This window comes from Micrasema longulum, unplaced genomic scaffold (assembly GCF_059751315.1).
Source record: "Micrasema longulum isolate JH-2025_06_02 unplaced genomic scaffold, ASM5975131v1 h1tg000846l, whole genome shotgun sequence".
In the NCBI taxonomy this organism is placed as follows: domain Eukaryota; kingdom Metazoa; phylum Arthropoda; class Insecta; order Trichoptera; family Brachycentridae; genus Micrasema; species Micrasema longulum.
The window spans coordinates 252,420-274,102 of NW_028278038.1; the positions used below are offsets into that span (position 1 = coordinate 252,420).

Genomic DNA, 21,683 nt, shown 5'->3' on the forward strand with positions numbered 1-21,683 from the left:
TATGGTTGAATTCCAAAACATAAAATAAATACGTTTTCAAATATGGCATTCTTTTTGCAAAAGTCAAACTCCGGTCTTCTAACCCATAATCTCTGTTCTCACTTACAGAGGGGTGTACTTATGTAGAAATACGATTTTTAAAAATGTTTGGATTTTAATATTATTTTAGTTTTAACAAAAATCCAGTAAATGAAAATAAATGGGTAGAAATTAAAAGGAATTTAAGGAAAGAATCTGATTGGGATTCACGATAAACAAATGCTGTTTGTAAAAATTGAAAAAAAAAATTAGACACAAAAAAACTACATCTTTCCATTTTTTTGTAAAAATATTCTCCTCGAATGCAACCCTGGTAGATCAATGATAAAACATGTATGCTCCTTACTCCTTTTTTATGTACTAGATTAAAGATTTTAATATCTATGAACACACACAATGCAAAGATCTATATTTTTCTGAAAACTGCACGTAAATCGGTTAAGCCATTTTGGAGGAGTTCAGTGACATCACACGTATAGAGGAGTTATATATATAAATAAATATATTAATTTTATGAAAATCAACAAACACAATGTTACTAATTTAATATATAGATATATAGATACAGATATTTTTAGAATATTTTATAAATTTGAGAGGTTCAAAAAATTGAATAATGTTTTGAGATTGGTTTAGTAGATTTAAAATTATGCAATGTTTATTCTCCATTTTATTATTTATACAGGTTCTCAGATTCTTACGGATATTGAAAAAAAAAAATTGTTTTGTTTAAATATTTCACCCGCCCCAATAAAAAAAAAATATTTTTTTAGATAAAAATACAAATAATTAAATATTGTATTTTTAAAAATACTTTTTAGGTAATGTATAACTTACTGAAATAGAAAAATAATTTTCATATCTGTATTAAGGTTTAAAAAATATCCGGTGCAATGATAAAAATGATTACTAAATTTGTTACTTTGTTTAACAAGAATAGGCCAGTTTTACATTAAATTTTAGCACGTTTCAAATAATTTCGACCAAGTAATTCAGGGGATGAAAAATTGAGGGTTAAACCACTTTTGCGCTGACGGCCTCAACTGTGAACAACATGACAAATTTTTCATTTTGTTCGTAAGTACAAGTACTATCTAAAATATTGAATGAGTAGAATCGGTAATGTAGTGATGAATGAGTAAAAAACTAATCAAATTTTTAAGTATGTGTATTTTCATAATTTTAAAGTTATAACTCTACAGCTTATGACAGCGTATGACTAGAAATATGAGCAAAAAATTACGTTTATATCTTTTTTTAAATTATTGATAACAACAAAATGTTTGCTTAATCTGAGAACCAGTTTGTAAGAAAATAAGGTGTTTAAATTCAATGGTTTAAGCAATGTTTTAAAAATGTCATATAACAAAAATACGTTTTTTTTCATGTGTAAATTCAAGTTTCAACTAATTTTACAAGAAGAAAAATTTTATGGGAATACCTGAAGTGTCCAAGTATCTGTGGCTTCTACTAAAAAAGCCTGAAATCGCTCATCAGCTATAAAAGTGTATCGGTCTACTGTGAGGATGTGAGCATCTCGTCTTCTGATCCAGGATACTGATTTGTTTCCCAACTGCTTCACCTGCAGAGAAAAATGACTGATTATGTTATGAATTCTGCTTAAAATCTTACAGATTTTTAGGGCTTTCTGTGATAATATTTTATCATTTAAGATTAATGCGGCGTCTTAATTTTATTGTTTCGGAGCGCAATACACCACCCACAATTTAAGTTGATGCTATTTTACGATGTTATGTTTTTGATGCTACTCAATTACAAATGATTACTAAAGAAATTCTAGTATTGTTGAATTAAGTTCTAGTTGATTGATTTTGTGTTTATTTTTTAGAACTCTATATTCAAACTTATAATATAACAAATCAAACACTGATTTGAGTCTCCTGAACAATTTTTTTTTTATTTCGTTTGAAAATGCCCTAACAAGGCGAAACAATTGTCAAGAAGTTTTTGTTTTTATATTTTAAAAAATAAAATAAAATGTTCAGTAGACTCAAATCAGTGTTTGATTTCTAATATTAAGTTTGAGTTCTAATTATTGCTTAAACTGAAAATTATCTTCAACTGGTAGCTGGTATAACTTTAACTTTGTAGATATTGCTTTTGTTATGCCATGATGATTTTTGTGGCATCTTTTTTTTAACTTCGCTGATACAAATTAATTTTTCTGTGTCCAAGCGGATAAATAATTAAGTTTCGAGTGTGAAAAAGAACCAGAAACCTGGACGAGCGTTTTTTACTCTGTTTTGATTGGCGCGTGTGCCTACCATGCTTGGGGTCCTAGGTGTAATTTCTGGCATAAGATGTTTCTACACTGCAAAATTTTTGTGGTTCTGGACCTTCACTTGAAACGAAAAACTGATTACTTTTCCACCATGTAAAAAAATCTAGATTCGCTGTAATTGGAGTACCAACGCAGTTTTCAATGCATCATTTAATGCGGACGGTCAACAAGTCTATGTATACTTCTATCTTTAAGATATAAAGAATTGCCTTATTGCACACAAATTTTAAATTTATTTCTTATTTTAACTTAATCAATCTAAAATTTAGTTTCTACTGACAGTGACAAAAAAGTGACAACACTTTTAAGACTGATCTCCAATTTCAATCACATGTTGTGAGCTTAACTCTAGATTCAGATCATTTTCTTTATTCTCAGGTCAACAAAATATTATTTGCTGGTTTTTTCTGTGAGAAATATTCCAATAGGCGCAACCAAAGCTCTTGTGAATGCTTATATCGTTTTGCGTCTAAATTACTTCACTGGAATGTACGCAAATCTCCCAAAATACATTTTCAGTGCCATGGCATGGCTTATTACAGGAGTAAAAAAATATTCTCACAACATCTTCGAGATTTGCGCTCTAGGTTCAAAAATTGTGTTTTTGTCGTTGCCGGCTTCTTGGCTTGGAACCAATTGCTTTCACACTTGCAAATCGTCGACAGTACCAGTCAGCTCAGACCTCTATTCAAATCTTATTTTTAACGTCAATCATACTCTCAATTTTAAAATCAGAAAATATAACGTGTAAAGTTAGCTTAGTTAAAATTTAAGTTAAGGAATAAATTGTAAAGCGCCCTTCAGATGATGTTTCACAAAAACAGAAGTATAAAAAAACTCTAACTGTATAACAGTGCTTTGAATATTTTGTTATTTTATAAGTAAAGATAAGAAAATACTTCATATTTGTCATATTAAAAAAGAAGACACAAAAAGTTTTGTTTTATTAATGAGTAAAATATGAGCTTACCTTGCAGGGTAAATATGCGTGGGTCCCTAATTGTGCTGTTATATTCGTAGGAGTCGTGGGGTCAAAATAAGGGCCAGTATAAAGCCCCGAAAACCTTTTTACCCAGTGCTTCTTCTCGTACTCTGCTATAGAACCTCCGGCAGATACAATAAAACCTAAAAAAAAAGATTTTTTTAGAATAAATATGTCCATTTTCTAGTTTGACCTGGGTATGCTTTATAATATGTAAAAAAAAATATATATTTGAATTTAAATTTCTTAATCGAACAAAGACGTTTATCGTTAATATTTTTAAAAACACAAAAAAATCAGCTTAAGAGTCTCAAGTCATGTTTTGGTGCCGTAATAATTTAGCCTACAACAGATTAGATATTAAATTCAGTACACTAGATTTGCATTTTAACTGAACTAAACTTGTAATAAAAATAATGCAATTTGTTTTCACTTTTGTTAACACTTTTTTCACAGTTGAAAGTGTTCATCTAAATTTAATACATTTGTCTTTATGTCAAGTAACATTTTGTGTTTTTTACGGTAGAGAGTAAGGAGGGCGAGGGTTAAAATTCACTCATTTTCACATGTTCTTAAATAAAACAGGAGTGGGCTATAAAAGGTGATATGATTATTTAGTTTCTCCTATTTAATTTATCGCTATTTAAAAAGAGTGATTTGGCGATACCCGACAAATAAATGATTGATCGATGTATTTATTAAAAACTTCATAAAGAAACTGTGAAGTAGCAAATAATAAATGTCAAAGTGAACACTGCAATTTAATATTTAATTATGCTACGTTAATGTGTCCGCGTCTGTCGGCGAATCGATTAAAAATATACATTTTGTTGTTCGTAGTAGGCACACTAAAATAATTTATATGAAAACTTTTTGTTTCGTATACATAAAGTAAAAGGTATTAATAATTTAAATGAACTGTACCTGTATTAAAAATGATTAAATTAGTGGGATTTCTCAGGAGAAATTCGTTGTTATCAATAAATGATAGAATTTGATCAATAACATAGTAAAACCTTTATTTGAAAAAAAAACACCAATTCAAATATTCAATACATTTAGAAAACAATATTTTTTTTTACAAAATACCCAATAAAATTAATTTCACAACTTATTATGGTAAACATAAACATTCTAAGTAAACATACAAGCGCCCGTATTACAATGAGAAAGTTCAGAGTTTTTTTTAAATTGTTTTATATTTGTTTATAGACTATTTAATTAAGCCATTTTTTCTTATTTTTTTGTTTATATTTTCGTATAATCAAAACTATGATTTCTTAAGTTTTGTTTTTCTGAAATTACTCCACGTATTACGTCTTAACAGCCGGTTGGTTCGTTGACGGTTAGTAAACCGGAAATCTTCCACAACTCTCTTACCATTGGTTGATTCATACGAACAAGTGATGTCGTCCAAAGCATTTTTAACAAAATATTTTTTTCGTTTTTTCGGACTCTGACTGAAGGTGACACGCAAGAGTTAAGGAACGAGTTCTTAGTACGTGTCGATTGCAAATGGATGGATTTATGTCGTCATAAAACTGACAATATTTATCAATACCACACTCTAAATATTTCTAGAATAACCTTCTTAAAACACACGCTATAGGTTTTGTATATACAAGTATCTCGCAAAATCTTATAACATTTTTCTTTTACATAAGGTATTTTTACTATTATTATTTTCATTTTTTGTTTATTTTTCCATACATTTATTATTTACATAGGAATAAAATTACAAAAATACACTTTGAAAAATAAATCTTAAAATTAAGTAATAACATAAACTGGAAAAAATACCCACAAAGACTTCAGCGTCTAAGTGTAGGCCATTCCTTAATTATTAAAAAGCTTAAAGCATATTAATATGGTATGACATGACCACGAAAAGAAAAGAAAGGAACAATAAAAGAAAAACCAAATAACATATGCTGATAATCCTAAAACACGATTTTTTTGCAGTATACATTTATTTTAATTTTATTTTTTGCTTAAGTTATATCTGTTTCTTCCATGCCTCAAACCTACTTTAAACTGAACCAGTGATTTAATGTTTTGTAGTTCCTTAGTTAGAAGATTGAAGGGTCTTGGACCAACATGTAAGAAGTGCTTCTGTTTGAACTTAGTTCTGCATCCTGGAACTAACAGTACGTATCGGATCTATTACTCATACGATTTTAATTATCACTAAACAATTCCCTATCTAAGTAAACATATTTCAGGCACTGAAATAAACATAATTCATCCACATTAAGATATAAAAATCATTAAGTATACTTTTTTACACATATGTGTTGTAATATGTGGGTGATAATAATCATCCTCATTCTCTTTCTACACTTAATGGTGCATATGCAACTGCATTGGTACACCAATCGCAGCGTATTTTAATCAATTTTGTTACATGAATGAAAGATGATTAGTTTTACGCTTCAAGTACCAGTCCAGAGACTATGAAATATGCTGGTGCAAATATTTTATATCAATCATGTTAGAAATCAAACCTGAGACCTCTTGAATAGTAGGTAAATGCACTGACCATTACAAAATGAGGCCGACAGGTTACCTCAAAGTGGTCTATAATTATTCGAAAAAAATAAAATTAAAAAATTAAAAACCCAATTATCCGGGCTGATTAATAATATAAACATGAACTTAACATTAAACAACTAAATAATAATAATAATGATATTTTGTTTTGAAAAAGTCTTTGCTATTTTTTCGTTGAAATCAATGCTTTATTTTTAAAACATAGTACAGAACATGTCGATACTCGATGTACTAAAATATTGTACCCCCATTAATCATAATACTGAGAAAAGCGCTTTTGAAATTTTTCACATCTTAAAAAATTAGATTTTATTTAATAGAAATAAGGTTTTGTGTCTGATGTAAATACAATCATTTGACATGGACTAATGTTTGGCATAAATATAAATATATTGTAATGAAGAGACAGTATCTGTGTTTTAAAAAATATTGTCTACAGGATTGACAACATATTTTAATAAATATATATCTTTAGATTATTGGGCTTGGGAGATGCAATATTTTAGCACATAAAAAAATAGGTTAAACTTAATACTTTTTAGTACATAACTCATTTTTGGCAATAATGGTATTTACAATATATTAGTTCTAAGCCATCAATGTCATTTAAAGTATTGTCCATCACTAGCGACTATTTTCTCCCATTTTCGGAGCAAACGAATACCATCTAGAAAAAATGACTCATTTTTTAGGTTATCCACGAATCGAGCCAGTTTTGGGCATCTTTATGATAATGGAAGAGCTGTTTAGTCGGGCCACGAGTCATCGATCGGGACAAGTGGTAATCAGAAGCAGCAGTGTCCGATGAATACGATAGGTGGGGTAGGATTTCGCATTTAAGCGTTTCCGAGTGTGTTTTGACTGGCCTTGCAACATATGGTCGAGCGTTGTCATGCAGCAATTATTTTGTCTATTGCGGCCATTTTTCCTTCAATGCTTGGCTCAAACGCATCCCGAAGAACTATCCCGTTATTATTTCATTGGGTTTAAGGAGCTCAAAATACACTTCATCCAGCTGATCATAGCAAAGAGCACAGATTGTGATGATAATAATATTCCGTGATGTTTTGTTGGCCTTGTGGAGTAATGGTCAGCGCATGCCTACCATGCAAGAGGTCTCGGGTTCGATTCCCGACATAGTCAATATGAAATATTATTTGAAAATGTGTTTTTACATTAGAATATTTCATAGTCCCTAGACTGGTACGTGAAGCGTAAGACTGATCACCCTATATTCATATAACAAAAATGATCAAGATACGCTGCGATTGGTATACCAATGCAGTGCCCTATGCACCAATAGGTGTGGAAAGGGAATGATGATGATGATGTTTTAACAGAAAATGGCCTCCACGAAAATTCTTTATCGTCACCCTAGACTGTAAATCTCGTAACTCCCGATTTTGTCGAAAATGAGATTTAAATACCAATTGAATGGTTAAACTATTTTACATCTTCGTTTACTTTGAATATGCATAAAATGGTTTCAGATGATTTGACATCAAAATTCAAACCTCCAAACTCCACCACGTTTATAAGTCAAAATGTAACACTCGTTACTTCTTAGTTTACTGCCATTTTGTATTGAAATCCCTTAATTTTCGCTCGACTTGTTTATTGTTATTATTTTAATTAGATTTTTTATTTTTACAAAAAAAAAACTTTTTTTCTCCAACTCAAATTTTTGGTGCAAATCAATTATCTTCATCGACATTCTCAAATGAACTCTAAAAAACTTATGATTTGACAGATATATCAAAATAGAAGTTAATACTAATATTTTTCTACATATAGAAGTACTATTTACTTATTTTTTTATTGTTGTTTTTGAATTTTCTGAATTTTATGATGTTTAAATTTAAAAAAGTTGTTTGGATTTTAGCGTAATAAGATATGCCGTCATTTGAACCCAAATGATGAGCTTCATGATGAAGTTGGCTGTGGTATTATCCAATTTTAAATAACGTCGGAAAACAGGAAAAACTAATTTAAATCCTTTTTATATCCAAAGGAATTGATTCAGATCTGAAAGAGTTAACGTTTTCCATAATATTGTGAAGTCGGCTCCTAAAACCGACTATTGTGATGTCTAGTTAAGAAAAGTTAAATTAACCTCAAATATTTGTTTAAAAATTTAATATCTATAAACCAATTCTTTTTATTCACGGTAAAAAAGAAAATAAAAGGTGTCTGTAATAACATTTTGGTATTTTTATGTCCATTAAACATGTATAAGTTAATTTTATCAATCCGTTTCAATTCCTATCGGAAGATATTTCCATTTTGTTTCTACAGAATCTATGCAGTATTCATTTTCAAGGGACATTTATATGACAGCCTTTTATTGGATTACCTTGTATAAATATTTCAAAGCATGAAAGAACACGGAAGGAGTTTATCCAAGTGAAATGAATTTTTCATGATTCAAAAAGGGTTCTTCGGGATTTCAGACAAGTTAATTTATTCAAACAATCCTACTCAAAATTCATAAATAGTTGATCATTCAAAAAGTTTATACAAAAGTCTCATAATATAAGACCACAATAACAACCATACTGTGTAGGGTTAGGCAGAGATAATAAGACACCGTGTCTCTCGGTTTTTGCGTACAGACCTCGCTTCCTTTACATTTGTGCATCTCCGCATGCACGACTTTCGACACGTTTATCTTAAAGCATTTATTGGATTTGGTTATGCCATATCTTTCTCGATCTTGATTGTTTTCCGCATCCATAATCATTCGCCGTATAAACCCAAGAGAAAACATTTTTGAGAAGGTAATAGAGAAGACTAGGTATTTACAGGACTTATGACCAGTCATTGGCTGGTTTAAGTGACCACTTTATACACTGTGTACCATATTGATCATGTTTGAACATCCATATTTCCAAAACTCTTCAAAAAATTTAGTGCGTAATGCATGTTATTTTTTAAAAACTAAATGAATGAAATTGGATTAACAATGTTTGATTATGTCCAAATGCTTGCAGACTGGCTGAGGAAATGTGGATGTTCCAACATGGGCAGAATGGTGAATATTACAGTGTGTAAAGTGGCCACTTAAACCAGCCAATGACAGGTCATAAGCCCTGTTAATGCCTAGACTTCCATATTCCCTTCTCATAAACATTTTCCCTCTCTGTTGAAATAAATTGAAAATGAATTAAATTGAATAGAATCTGTTTTTTTCAGCAAAAAGGTTTTTTCACAAAAGTAAAAGAGCTGAAACCTTTATTATATAGTAACTGGTATAACTTACTTTTGTCAGACTCGTGGTGTAACGGTCTGCGCGTTTGCGTACCATGCTAGAGGTCTCGGGTTTGATTAAAAATAAATTATCAAAGCCTGTAATGACTCTTTTTCACATTATTTTTTAAACGTGTCTTCTATTTGATCATTGGATTTCATAATAAATAATCATATTTTGCGTTCACGTGCAGAACCAAAACTTGTCATTATTTTTATTATGATTTTTTTATTACTACACGTATTCAGTTTCCTGTAAACATTTTCAAAAACATATCTCGTAGTTTCTTAAATTATCTATTAAAATGGTTAGAATATTCCTTTTTGCTATTAATTCAATTAAAAACAATAAATATTGTTAACAAACATTTACACAATTCATATTGTACAATATGTAAAAAAAAAATCTTTGAACCAAAAAATGGTTTTATATGATTTTAAAATTTGGATCCTTATTTTAATGGAAATGGTATTGGTTGAGAAACTTTGTGTATATCACACGCTCCGCTCTACTTAAATATTTTTAATATTCTTCGTTAGTAAAAATATCGTAAACAAAATTTAATAATCAGTATAATATATACACACGCTTTTAATATCAATTTCGAGCAAAAATAAATGCTGTTTGTTTTTTATTTGATTGCACCAAAACTCATTTTCTTCCCTTTTCTGCTCTTGTTACATTTGCTACGACAAGTTTGTATTGGAATCCAATAATTTTTATTATACGGAAAGACTTTATGAATTATTCAATAAGAACATCCAAACTCTAGTATAAATACGGGGTTAGATCTCTAGCAACCCTTTATGGATCACAAACAGTAAATAATAACGATAAAAAATAATGTTGCTTACTATACTTGGCTTTACGTAAATTTCCTTTACCGATGGGAATTTTCGAGGAAACGTTTCTAGAAGTAACCTTTTTTTTCGTTTCAGGAAAATTTAAAAAAGGTCCTTCACGTGACTTCTTAAGGCCTACCTAAATTACAATTTTCCGATCACTGCGTCGAAAAAAAAAGGTACCCTGGGAAAATTTCTTTTTACATACTCACAGGTAGCATGTATTGATAAGGTCAAATTTTTGAATAAACAGTTTATTGAATCCAATTTATATTCCTTTGTACTAATAACTAACTTGTTAGTTTCACATAATGTTTGCTAATAACAATATTTTTTCATTAGTAAATGACAAATTTACAAAGATCCAAAATATATTTCTTTATTTTGCATAAAAATGTCTGCCTGAAAACAAGTTGTACTTAGTAAGACAGACTAAATGTAATCCAGAGAAATTGTAATTGTATTTTTTTTTTCAGATAAAAAAATTGTGATTTTTGTTAATAAGCCATAAAAATGATGATTATTATTTGTAAATTTCACAGATTTCTTAATACAAAGTACCTGTACGAAGCATTTTGATATCTCACACTCGTTTGTGTTAAATTTATTATATTAAGAATTGTACTGAATAGCGTAAGCTGTGAGGCAATACATATTAGCAAAGATGTAATTTAAATTATTTTATGTCCTGCCGGGAAAACAACGTGACTTCATATTGCATCTACATCATTTAAGAGATCCCGAATATAAAAAATGAGTTAAATTTAAAACTCTAAGTTCTCTAGTCGCTCTCCGAATCACAAATTATTTAGGAGAATAAACATCAAGCTGCGTAATTCCTTGATTGTTCAATAATCTCCCGAAAACCATTATTTTCATGGAAGATTTTCAAATGTAAAAAATGGACTGAAAATAAAATCCTACTTAGTAAAAACCTACTTCACTAAAATCAACAAATGGAATAATTGAAGAAATATGGATGTTTGAACATAGGCAAATGGTGGATGTTACACAGTGTGTAAAGTGGCCACTTTAACCAGCCAATGACAGGTCATAAGCCCTTTAAATGCCTAGACATCAATATTACCTTATTTAAGGTATTCTCCATCCCTGTTGTAATTTGCTAAAAGTAAAAGTTAGTAAATGTTGGTTATTAATATGTACATGTGTCAAAAATACATGTTAAAAAAAATTCGAAAAGTCAATTGACTTAGTGGGTGAATGAAAACATGTTACATCAAATATAAAATAATAATCGCTGTTGTGCAACACTGAAAATAAATATGCGAATTTTATTTTTCCCATGTTTTAAAAATATTTTCAAACATTTTTTTTATTCAAACAAATACATGTTTATTACAAAAAAAAATTATATTGTTTCCTTAACTTTATGAGACCAAGAGGCCTGTGTTGAGTTGGGATACAGAATAATGGAAAGTGCAAACATGTGCTCGTACATTATTAAATAATAGTATTTTTTAGTTGGATAACTTTTAAAAATAACTGTAACATAAAACATATAAAATGATTAAATTTTCATATAAAATAACTGTTCAAATAAGGAAAATTGCCGGTTTTCCAGCAGATCATCGAGACATCTAGTTTAGTTTTTCATATTGAGAATGTAGACATTTCAAAATTTGCTAGTTACGTCATAAGAGTTATCTTTGTTTGCTACTTACATGCAAATAACCAAAAAAATATCTTGTGATTGGCTGGTTACGAAATTTAAATTATGTTATGCTGACTTAATGAAGACTGCGTAATTGGGGATTAATGTTATAATTTGAATGCGTTTTTATGTGGTTTAGGAACTTTTTGAAACCGGTGCATTTTATGCAAACTCTATATGTCAATTTATTTTTCAGTTTTGTTGAAGATTTCTAAATCTTCTTCTTCAAATATGTGATTTAGAAATAGTTTTAAAACTTAAGGAGCATCAATTGTCTCTCAAAATAAATATCATATTCACTTTTAATATTTTACACAGACAAGTCAGCTATAGAAACGTCGTTTAAATTCTCCATAAATTATTCAACACCAAATGAATTTTCCATTAAAGTTAAGCATCGGGGGAATTACTTATTCTTATTGCGGGACGCGAAGGTAATTAATATTGCTCTTTATCACGCATCTCGTTCTCTGACACTTGCCTGAGAGGGATGAACCCATATTTAAGCGAGGGTAGCAAAGTGTTGAGAAGTGAAAAAAGCAGTTCATTATGGACTGCTGTTTTGACCGTTATGAAAAAACCGAAAATTGATCGGAAATATTTACAAATTACAACATATATCGAGAACATTTAGAAGAAGAAAAATTGGAAGTTGAGGCATTTACAAGGCTTATGATCTGTTATTGGATAATGTAAGTGGCCACTTTAGACCACAAAATTGTTTCTGTACAAAACACATAAAAAAGCAAATGCTTTATGATAAAAAGTGCATGCTTTGAATGTTTTTAATAGCCAATTTTATTATTTGCTGTAAAATAAATTAAATTATCGCTTCAGGATTTTATTGCGAGCGATAATAACATTTTCCAGGCGTCGTTTACTCATAAAATATTGTGAAATATTTTTTTGCGTTATTATTTCTTTAGAAACGCTTATTATAAAATATTTGAAAAGAGAGTAAATTACTCTGAAAGTGCTTTTAAAACGTTAACTTTAGAAATATGTGTTTTGCATTTATTTAAACGCCGGTCGTATTTGACAATTATTTATAATTTGATTGCTCTGGTTCACTAGTTTTATTCTGCGACAGATAACATTTATTTTCAAATAACTTATACATTGTGAGAAAAATAGAAAACACATTTTTAAGAAGACGATTGTAGTTATATACAGGGCTTATGGCTTCGTTTATATGTTTGACTTAGTACATACTATCTTTTGTATAATATTTACTATCTTTAATACACGCAAATACATAATTATATTGTTTATTTACCTAAATATTTGTCAAACATGACAACGCGTAAACTAACTTTTTAAAACAATCTACAATACCTATAATATGCGAGAAATATTAATTGATTTTTTTATAAAACTCGGCACGCAGTGCCTTCTACCATACAAAATAGAAAGTGGGTCAAAATAAACACTTCAAATAATAAATAGTAGATAAACGTAAATAAAAAGTTCATACAATGTTTACGCTAACATATTGTGCAAAAATATTATTTTATAGGCATATAAAAATAAAAAGTTATTACAAAAATATATCTTTTATTATTGAGTACAAACAACCACAAAAAAAATGTTTTTGATGTAATATTAAAAACAACAATCAAAAAAATATAACATATAATAGAAAGCAAAATACATTATAAATATTCATTATGGTTGAATAAATATAAAAATATTAATTTATCTAACTAAATATTTGTATTTAACTGCTTACCGACATTTAGTGTCTACCTATTTTGAAACTTACCCATCTCCTCGTCAGAACCTTCACTACACCAACGTACAAATACTAAAGTACACTTTCAATTTTACATATCATAACGCATAGAAAGTATTTTTGAAAAGATACATTAATTACATGCAGAGTTAAATGGAATGCAAACACCACCATGTCCGAGCATGCACTGAAATTAAGTAAATAATATTCAGCGATATGTTTATAGGGGTGTGGATAAGGAAGAGGCGGAGCTAAGAGGTTAAACGTTACACTATTGGTTAATTTTTAAATCAAAAAGTGATCTATATTGAAAAAATATTTTATTAATTTTAAGGGGAATATTCTTTTTTGATGTAAAATACCTCCATGTTGTTTAATTAAGGTCCCATTAAGTAGATATAAAAAGTAGGTAATTGATTAAATACAAATATTTACTAGCATTTTATGAACTGAGTTACTGAACTACACGTTGTAGCAGATTTGTTGTGTTATCTTACTGTGTAAGTGAAGGTGTTACTATTTGTATATATTAAGTGTTCACTTTAATTCCTGGTGAAAACTTGAATTCGTGAACAACTTCCTTGGCTGTCAGCGTTTTTTTCGATGTGGCTGATATCCGCGCATATCCGCAATAATTTGTCATCGGTTATTAAGGTGTTTTATTAATCAATTGCTTACATAGAAGAAATATGTGATTTCGTTTCTGCGATAGTAGGTCAGTGGGCATTCATTTCCGGGTTAACTTAACGTTTCCACATGATCTTAAATTCTTCGCCTTTTATTTGTAGATGGCGCTCAGATAACAGTACTAATTAAAAAAATATATAAACATTTCACTTCTTAATACGTATTCTACTCTTTTAAATAAAAAAAAACATTAACATAATTAACGATACTCCTTGCGACCCGGAAAAATTTATCTTTCTTTATTTTGAACAAATCACAAAAAAACTGATACAATACTTAACTTCAACTTTTTTTAAACTTAATTTTTTTGATTATAATCAGTAAATAACATATTACAACAGAGATGAAGAACATTTAAGAGAAGGTAATATAAAAGTCTAGGCATCTACAGGGCTTATGAACTGTCAATGGCTGGTTTAAGTGGCAACTTTACACACCGTGTAATATTCACCATTCTGCCTATATTCGAACATCTATATTCCTTCAATTCTTTCATCTGTTGATGTTTGTGAGGTAAAAAAGTTGAAACCTTTATTTATTCTCTTAAATGTTCTTCATCTCTGTTGTAATATGTTAATATAAACAGCTCCCCAGGGAGTTGAATCCAGTCCTTGTCTACAAAAATTAGGATAAACTCAAAATATTGTTAATCAGTAAATATTTTATACGTAAGCAGTGGTGACATAAGCATGATTATATCAAGAAACAGTAGTAAAATAATAAATTCAATTTTATACATTACCAACTTTGCACTACTAGAGTAGAGGTTGCCATGTTTGCAACAAAGGCGATAATTTAAAAGTCAAGTCTTACAAATTAAACCGTATTTTTAACTGACAATTTTGAAAATTATTGTCAAAAATTGTATTCTGAACAAGTTTCAATTAATATCTCACTTTTTTTAAATTTGCATTTTGCCGGGTTTGCAAGTAGTACCTTCAGTTATGAATTTTAACATAATACGTGAAATTCAATTGACGTATTTATTTCTTTTTGATTAATTTTGATGCTTATTTACCACATATGTGTAAATATATCACATGTATCTTCAAATGACCTAAATGCGTCCGTCTACCTTCAAAGCACCGCTAGTACATTTATGTCTTGAAATAAAATTAATTTTATATATTTTTCTTAATGAAAATAAATACATGTAGGTGACTTAACTGACTAAATATACTTTTTTCTTAAAATAATAGGTTATTTATCTACTTAATTTTATTTTTTAAGCACTTACTTCGTAGAACATTATTTGTAAATAGATAAAAATAACTTTAGAAACTAAAAAAACAGTAAATAACTTATAACATATTACTATCGTCAACATTTAAATTTCAATTACTATGAAGAAGCTGCAGTACATTACAAAATCGATACCCTACAATCTAAAAGAATCATCAATGATACCGTTTTCCTTTACAAAATATTCAATAACTAAGATTGCTCTCAATTGCTTAAGAAAATTAAAATTTGTATCCCTCAACGTACAACTTGACTGCAACAATTGTTTTATGTTGGTATTTCAAGCACAAAAAGTATTGAGAATTAATATTTTTCCAGAATTCTTAATAATTATAACACGTATTTTTATTGAAATCGATATTTATTACCTCAATTTAATCAAATTTAAAAAAAGAAAGCTTGAACCCTTATTGCAAACAATCAATTTAATTAAATTTAGCAGTATCTACCTAATATTTTATTTTTTTGTGCACTTTAATATTGTAATAATTGTATCTTGTTTGAAAGAAGAAGGGAGGGAGGGCTGATCCGCCGGCGAAAGGATTTAAGGGTCCGAGTAAACTAACAACTTTTTTTAATTTTTTTGATTTCATAATTATTTAAATATTTAGTTCATTTTTTAGGTGTGGAATGATGCGGAGTGGCTTTTTAAAGGTATGCTATTTTTCTTCTTTTTTGATATTGTATTTAGTAATGTAAAGAAAGATATAATTGGCCTATAATTTAGACTTATTTGTGAACATTTATTTTTTGTTAAAATGGCTGTTGTTTTCTTTTAATAAATGAGTAATAAAAAAATTAAAATCAAATAAATTAAGCAATTTGTTTTGAATAAATTTTCTCTCGCAAACTCTACCTCTCCTTAACACAACCTCACTGTGTGCATTATTTTCTATATTTATTTTTCTACATTTTTGATCATTTTCTTTGTACTTATTAATTCATTTATTAACACAAAAAAATATATAATATAATGCCAAAACTAGTATTTTATTAAATTAAGAAATATGGCGGTACATAAAAATCATAGCAATGTTATTTTAATAAATTAAATAATTTATTAAACTTATCAAATGCTAATTTTGATGAACATAAAAAACGAGAAAGACTGATACAAATATGGCCCACCAAATACTTGAAGGTGGACTTGTTAAGGGTATGAATAATCACCTTGCGTGCATAAGATGTATGAATATTAGAGGAAACTACGACTACATGTGAAGACAAAGTGATGTGGCATACCAGCCTATCTGTAATCTGACAACCCCTACGGATAAATTGCGTGGTGGTTTATTTTTTAGCTAGTTAAGCTATTCTTTTTTTTCCTTTTGGTAAAAAATGATTAATGTATTTTTATTCATTCATATTATTTGCTCTTACATATATATTAGAATGTCTCGACTTGCAAAATAAATCCACGTTAAGTCGGGACAATATAAACAATCATTCAAGTAATGAAAATATATACATTTACATAATACAATACTGGCATACACATATAATATAACAACAAATTTATCTACAATATTTTGAGTTTGTCCAAATTTTTTAGACAATGACTGGATTCAACTCCCTGGGGAGCTGTTAACATTAACATATTAAAACAGAGATAAAGTACATTTTAGAGAAGGTAATATAGAAGTCTAGGCATCTACATGGCTTATGACCTGTCATGAGCGGGTTTAAGTGACCACTTTACACGTTGTGTAACATTTACCATTTGCCTATATTTTAACATCCATATTCTTTCAATTCATTCATCTTTTACTTCACAAACATCAGCAGAAAAAAGAATTGAAGAATTCAATTGTTCTTTATCTCTGTTGTTATATGTTAAAAATAACAACACATTTACTTATTACGAAAAATAAAAATACGAGAAATCAATTTTATAATACAAAAACTCAACGGTTTTTATAATAACTAAATAGTTTAGTTTTCAGTGCTTTAAAAAGTAAACGGTATTTATTTCTTTACTAACAACATTCATGAAAAATACAAATCGCCTAATATTTGAATATATTAGATATTTTAGTATTTGTTTAAATCAAGTGATATATTTCAATTGCTTGATTTAGTGTTTATTTTGTAGAACTCCATATTTAAACTTATGATATTTGAAATCAAACACGGATTTGAGTCTACTGAACACTTTATTTTATTTTTACAAATATAAACATATAAAAATAAAAACTTCGTGACAACTTCGCCTTGTTAGGGCATTTTCAAACGAATTGAAGATTATATGGATTGAACGTCCTTATATAGTTATCTAATTTAAGGTACTTGAGTAGAAAATAAAAATAATCTTATGAACTATAGCATGTACATTAATCATAATTGAGAGAAAAACCAATGGTTAAGGGCGAGGCTAAGCGTTAAATAGGTAATAGGAAATTTAAGTATTTATATTTGAATTTCGGAAAAAATATAACAAAGTAAGTATTTATTGACATACAAGTATGTATTGTGAGATAATTAATGAAGCTTTATAGTTTTGTAAATTTAGAGAATTGCTGTCGAAAAAATATCAATAATATTATTACAGGTTGCTGTTCATTTTAATTTTAAAACAAGATTGAAATATTATGAGGAAACGTATATAAACATAAATGTATTATTATTATAGAAATTTATATAAACATAAATGTATTATTATACAATATTTCTATTTTTAAGAATTTCTTATCAAAATATATAAATGCAATTGTAGCATGATTCATCTAATTATTACGCGTCATATAAGCGTGTACAAAAAGGAACAAAGTGAAGAATAACAGTATTTTTCAATATGTTTAAATATTGGAAATCTTTATTGAAATTGGACCTGAAAATTCTATGCACGCAAACTTGTTCATTAACTGATTTTTGATATAAGGATTTATTAAGTTAATACTATTTTCATATGTTTTTCTGTTTATTATTTTATCAATGGTCTTTTCACTAAATCCATTATTTTTGGCTATGATTTTTATTGTATTTAATTCTTTTTCGTGTTCAATTTTATCTAGAGGTATGTTTATTAGTCTGTGTATCATAGAATGATATGCTGAGAGTTTATGATACCTTAATTTGTTATGTTTTTCCCGAAACTCAAATATAAATACCTAAATTCCCCATTACTTATTAAACACTTAGCCTCGCCCTTAACCATTGGTTTTTCCCTCAATTATGATTAATGTACATGCTATAGTTCATAAGATTATTTTTATTTTCTACGTAAGTACCTTGAATTATATAACTATATAAGGACATTCAATCCATTTTACTTTCTCATTCGTTTAAAAATGCCCCAACAAGGCAAAACAATTTTCACGAAGTTTTTATTTTTATATTTTTATATTTGTTTCAATAAAATAAAGCGTTCAGTAGACTCAAATCAGAGTTTGATTTCTAAAATTATAAGTTTATATATTTTAATCCTGATTATAGTGGAGTTACTTCACAACAGAAATTTGACTAAATCATGGTTATATGTATTTCATTTACCATATATTACACATATGATCATTTGTTTTCAGAAACATGTATATTAATTTCTATAAATCGTTAGATTTCTTTAAAAATTTTGTTTTAATTTTGAAAATAAAATTGCATCTGCAGATAAAATACAAAAAAAAACCGATTTATTTTGTTTTGTTTTTATTAATAAACCACAGTTGTAAGCTTTTGAAACACAAGTACTGATTTTGATATCCGGACTTACCTAAAAGACTTTTCCCAGAATTTTGCATAGTCGACCTAAAATATTTGTTGTCTTTTTTATACGATAAAATTAATATTTGATGATTTCCGGATTATTTACCGTCAATCGGCAGAACTGACCGAGAAAAAACGGAAGAAAACTGAAGAGGTCACACCCGGAGTAATTTTAAAAACACAAAACTTTACCGCTGATAATACGATAAATAAAAATTTAATTTTAATCGGCTAAATTTAATAGTTATATAAAAAATAACCACTGAACTTTCTCATTAAATGTTGTTTACTGGGTTTTACGAAAAAACGGTCGCGTGCTTTGCAAACACGGTATAGGCTACTACAAAAGCCACTAGGACTAGCTAATGGAAAATCGATAGAGATCAGTAGATACGGCAGAGGGATCTGGTAATCGCTACTTAATAGTGTTTGCTCTCATATAATGTCAATATCGAAAACTCTATTATGCCATCCAATGGAACGACAGAATAGAACAGGTTAATTTTTTATAACATGCTCAGAATGACCCCGCGCTTTTCGATGTTTAGTCTCCATTCTTAATTTGAACATTTAATTTATTTATATAAACAGACTTTTACAAATACAAATGAATTAAACGGAATATAAAAGGCTATGAGCGAAATACCTATAAAGTCATTTTTTAATAAACCAATAGACTTTTTCTCCGACGGGTAAATCAGAGAGAATATATCGCTATTTCACTGTCTTTGCATATATATTACTTAATTCCTCTTCATTCAACTGTATAAAATTTTACGTTGTCCTTAAAATTTAGAAAGAAAAAAAAATGCTTTCTTTTGTTTTTTTTTTCTTACAGGGGGAAAGGCAGTGCTATTTAAGTTTCTGACGTCACTATGACCTGTAAAGATCTATTGTGGTGGGTCTTCGTGAATAATTAGCCCCCTCCAAGCCCAGATCTATAAAGAACCTGGTTTCTGTCTGGGAGGCGAGAGTTTACATTTTGCTAAATCTCCCCCTGCAAGCCAAGTCCTTAAAGTATCGGGCTATTAGGTAGGAGGCAAGCTCTTTAATATCCTCAGGTTTCACCAGTGATCTCCCGAGGATGAAGCTGTTTTTATGATGTAAAACATCACATTCACATAAAATGTGTACGAATGTTTCCTCATCTGCACTGCAGAATCTACATCTAGAAGATTCGGAAAGGTTCATTTTAGCAAGGTGTTTGATTAATCTGCAGTGCTCAGTAAGAACTTTAACGATAACCCCCACTTGATTTCTTGTGATGAACCCAAATATCAAATTTTGAGGGTCATTTTAAAGAGTCGTAAATTACTCACTATTAGAAAATGGGAATCAAGTTGAGGTAGAGTAGGATTCGAACCATAGACCTTTGGTCCTTGAGTCCAAGACACTAGCCACAGAATGACAACCCAATTAAACATATTATGTGCAGTTGGTAATGATCCACAGTACGTAGGAATTCGTGTGAGAAAAATATATTTCTTTTTAACTTGTTATCATTGCTACGAAACAGTCTTAAATTATTTTTATTTATCAACTTAAAATTGTAAAAAACATACAATAGAATATTACTTTTTATTTTCTGATTATAAAATATTTATTATTTATTTATTTAAACACTCTCGTACATGGTTATTATATTTATATTCAAATCAATATGGGCACATTGCTTTAAGGTAATTTTTTCTACATTTCCATAATAAGATTGTTTGGACATTCAGTAGACACTATTGATAAAAAAAAAATCCAGCATAAAAATTTATTTAAAAAAAATTAAACAATTGGAGATGAGTAAGTCACTCAGATACCAAAAAAATATTTTAATCTCGTTATTCCACACAACCCATAGTCAAAATAGCATTGTCATCGAAAGTATCAAAAATTACAATAGTCTTTCTAATGAATTAATACTATTGAAACGAATATATCAATAAATATATTCAAAGTAAATATATTGAAATTTTTTGAACCCGTTTAAAAACTGCATTTTTTTTTTGATAAGTATTAACGTATTCTTATTTTCTGTTTTTATTTTTATATCTTTTATGGTTTTTATTTCCTAATGTCCTCGTTTATTTAAAATGATATAAATTCTTGTAAATAAATAAATATAACAGTGTAAGTCACTCGCTTTTTATCTTTTATTGGAGATTGAAAGTTAAAACATTTTCTAGATGTAGAAAAGTATATTTATTTTAGAATAAAAAAAACATTCACCATTTGTTAATACATATTGCAAAATTAAAAAAATATATGTAAAATAATAAGAAAAATGCATGATCTCTTCTGTTTTTATGGTGCAAAGTATTTATTTTTGTATGAAATTAGGTTGCAATTAATTCAACTATTTTTTCGTAAAAAGCAACAGCATTTATTAATTTGCGTCTGATCACGGCAAAAATTTTTAAGCAATTATCTAATCTCATATAAATGCCGTAGAATAAGCGTTTGTAACGTATCCGTTTAATTTACATCATTGTCCATGTTGTGCAAAAAATTTAATACTTAAATACGTTTTTGTTAGGGATGTATGTTTTTTAATACGTCTATTCAATATCTAAATAAAAGTCACGTGATAGGTGATGACCTCGAAGGGCAAAGCTAAATTTTCTTCCCTCTCCTTTTTTACAATAATGCCTTGTCGGCACGCAAAAATGAAAAGCACTATGAATACTGAATTTCTATT

At 28.7% G+C, this 21,683-nt stretch overlaps 1 protein-coding gene across 1 annotated transcript in view; it reads right to left on the bottom strand.

Annotated features, from left to right (window-relative positions):
• The window catches only part of LOC148278668 (neurotrimin-like), a 99,145-nt gene that overhangs the window by 36,915 nt on the left and 40,547 nt on the right, over window positions 1–21,683 (bottom strand). Inside the window, exons 3-4 of the mRNA XM_088231043.1 lie at window positions 3,312–3,466; window positions 1,481–1,621 (exon numbers count right to left, since the gene is read on the bottom strand). Of these exons, the coding sequence (XP_088087169.1) occupies window positions 1,481–1,621; window positions 3,312–3,466 (296 nt within the window). The remainder of the gene's footprint in view (window positions 1–1,480; window positions 1,622–3,311; window positions 3,467–21,683) is intronic.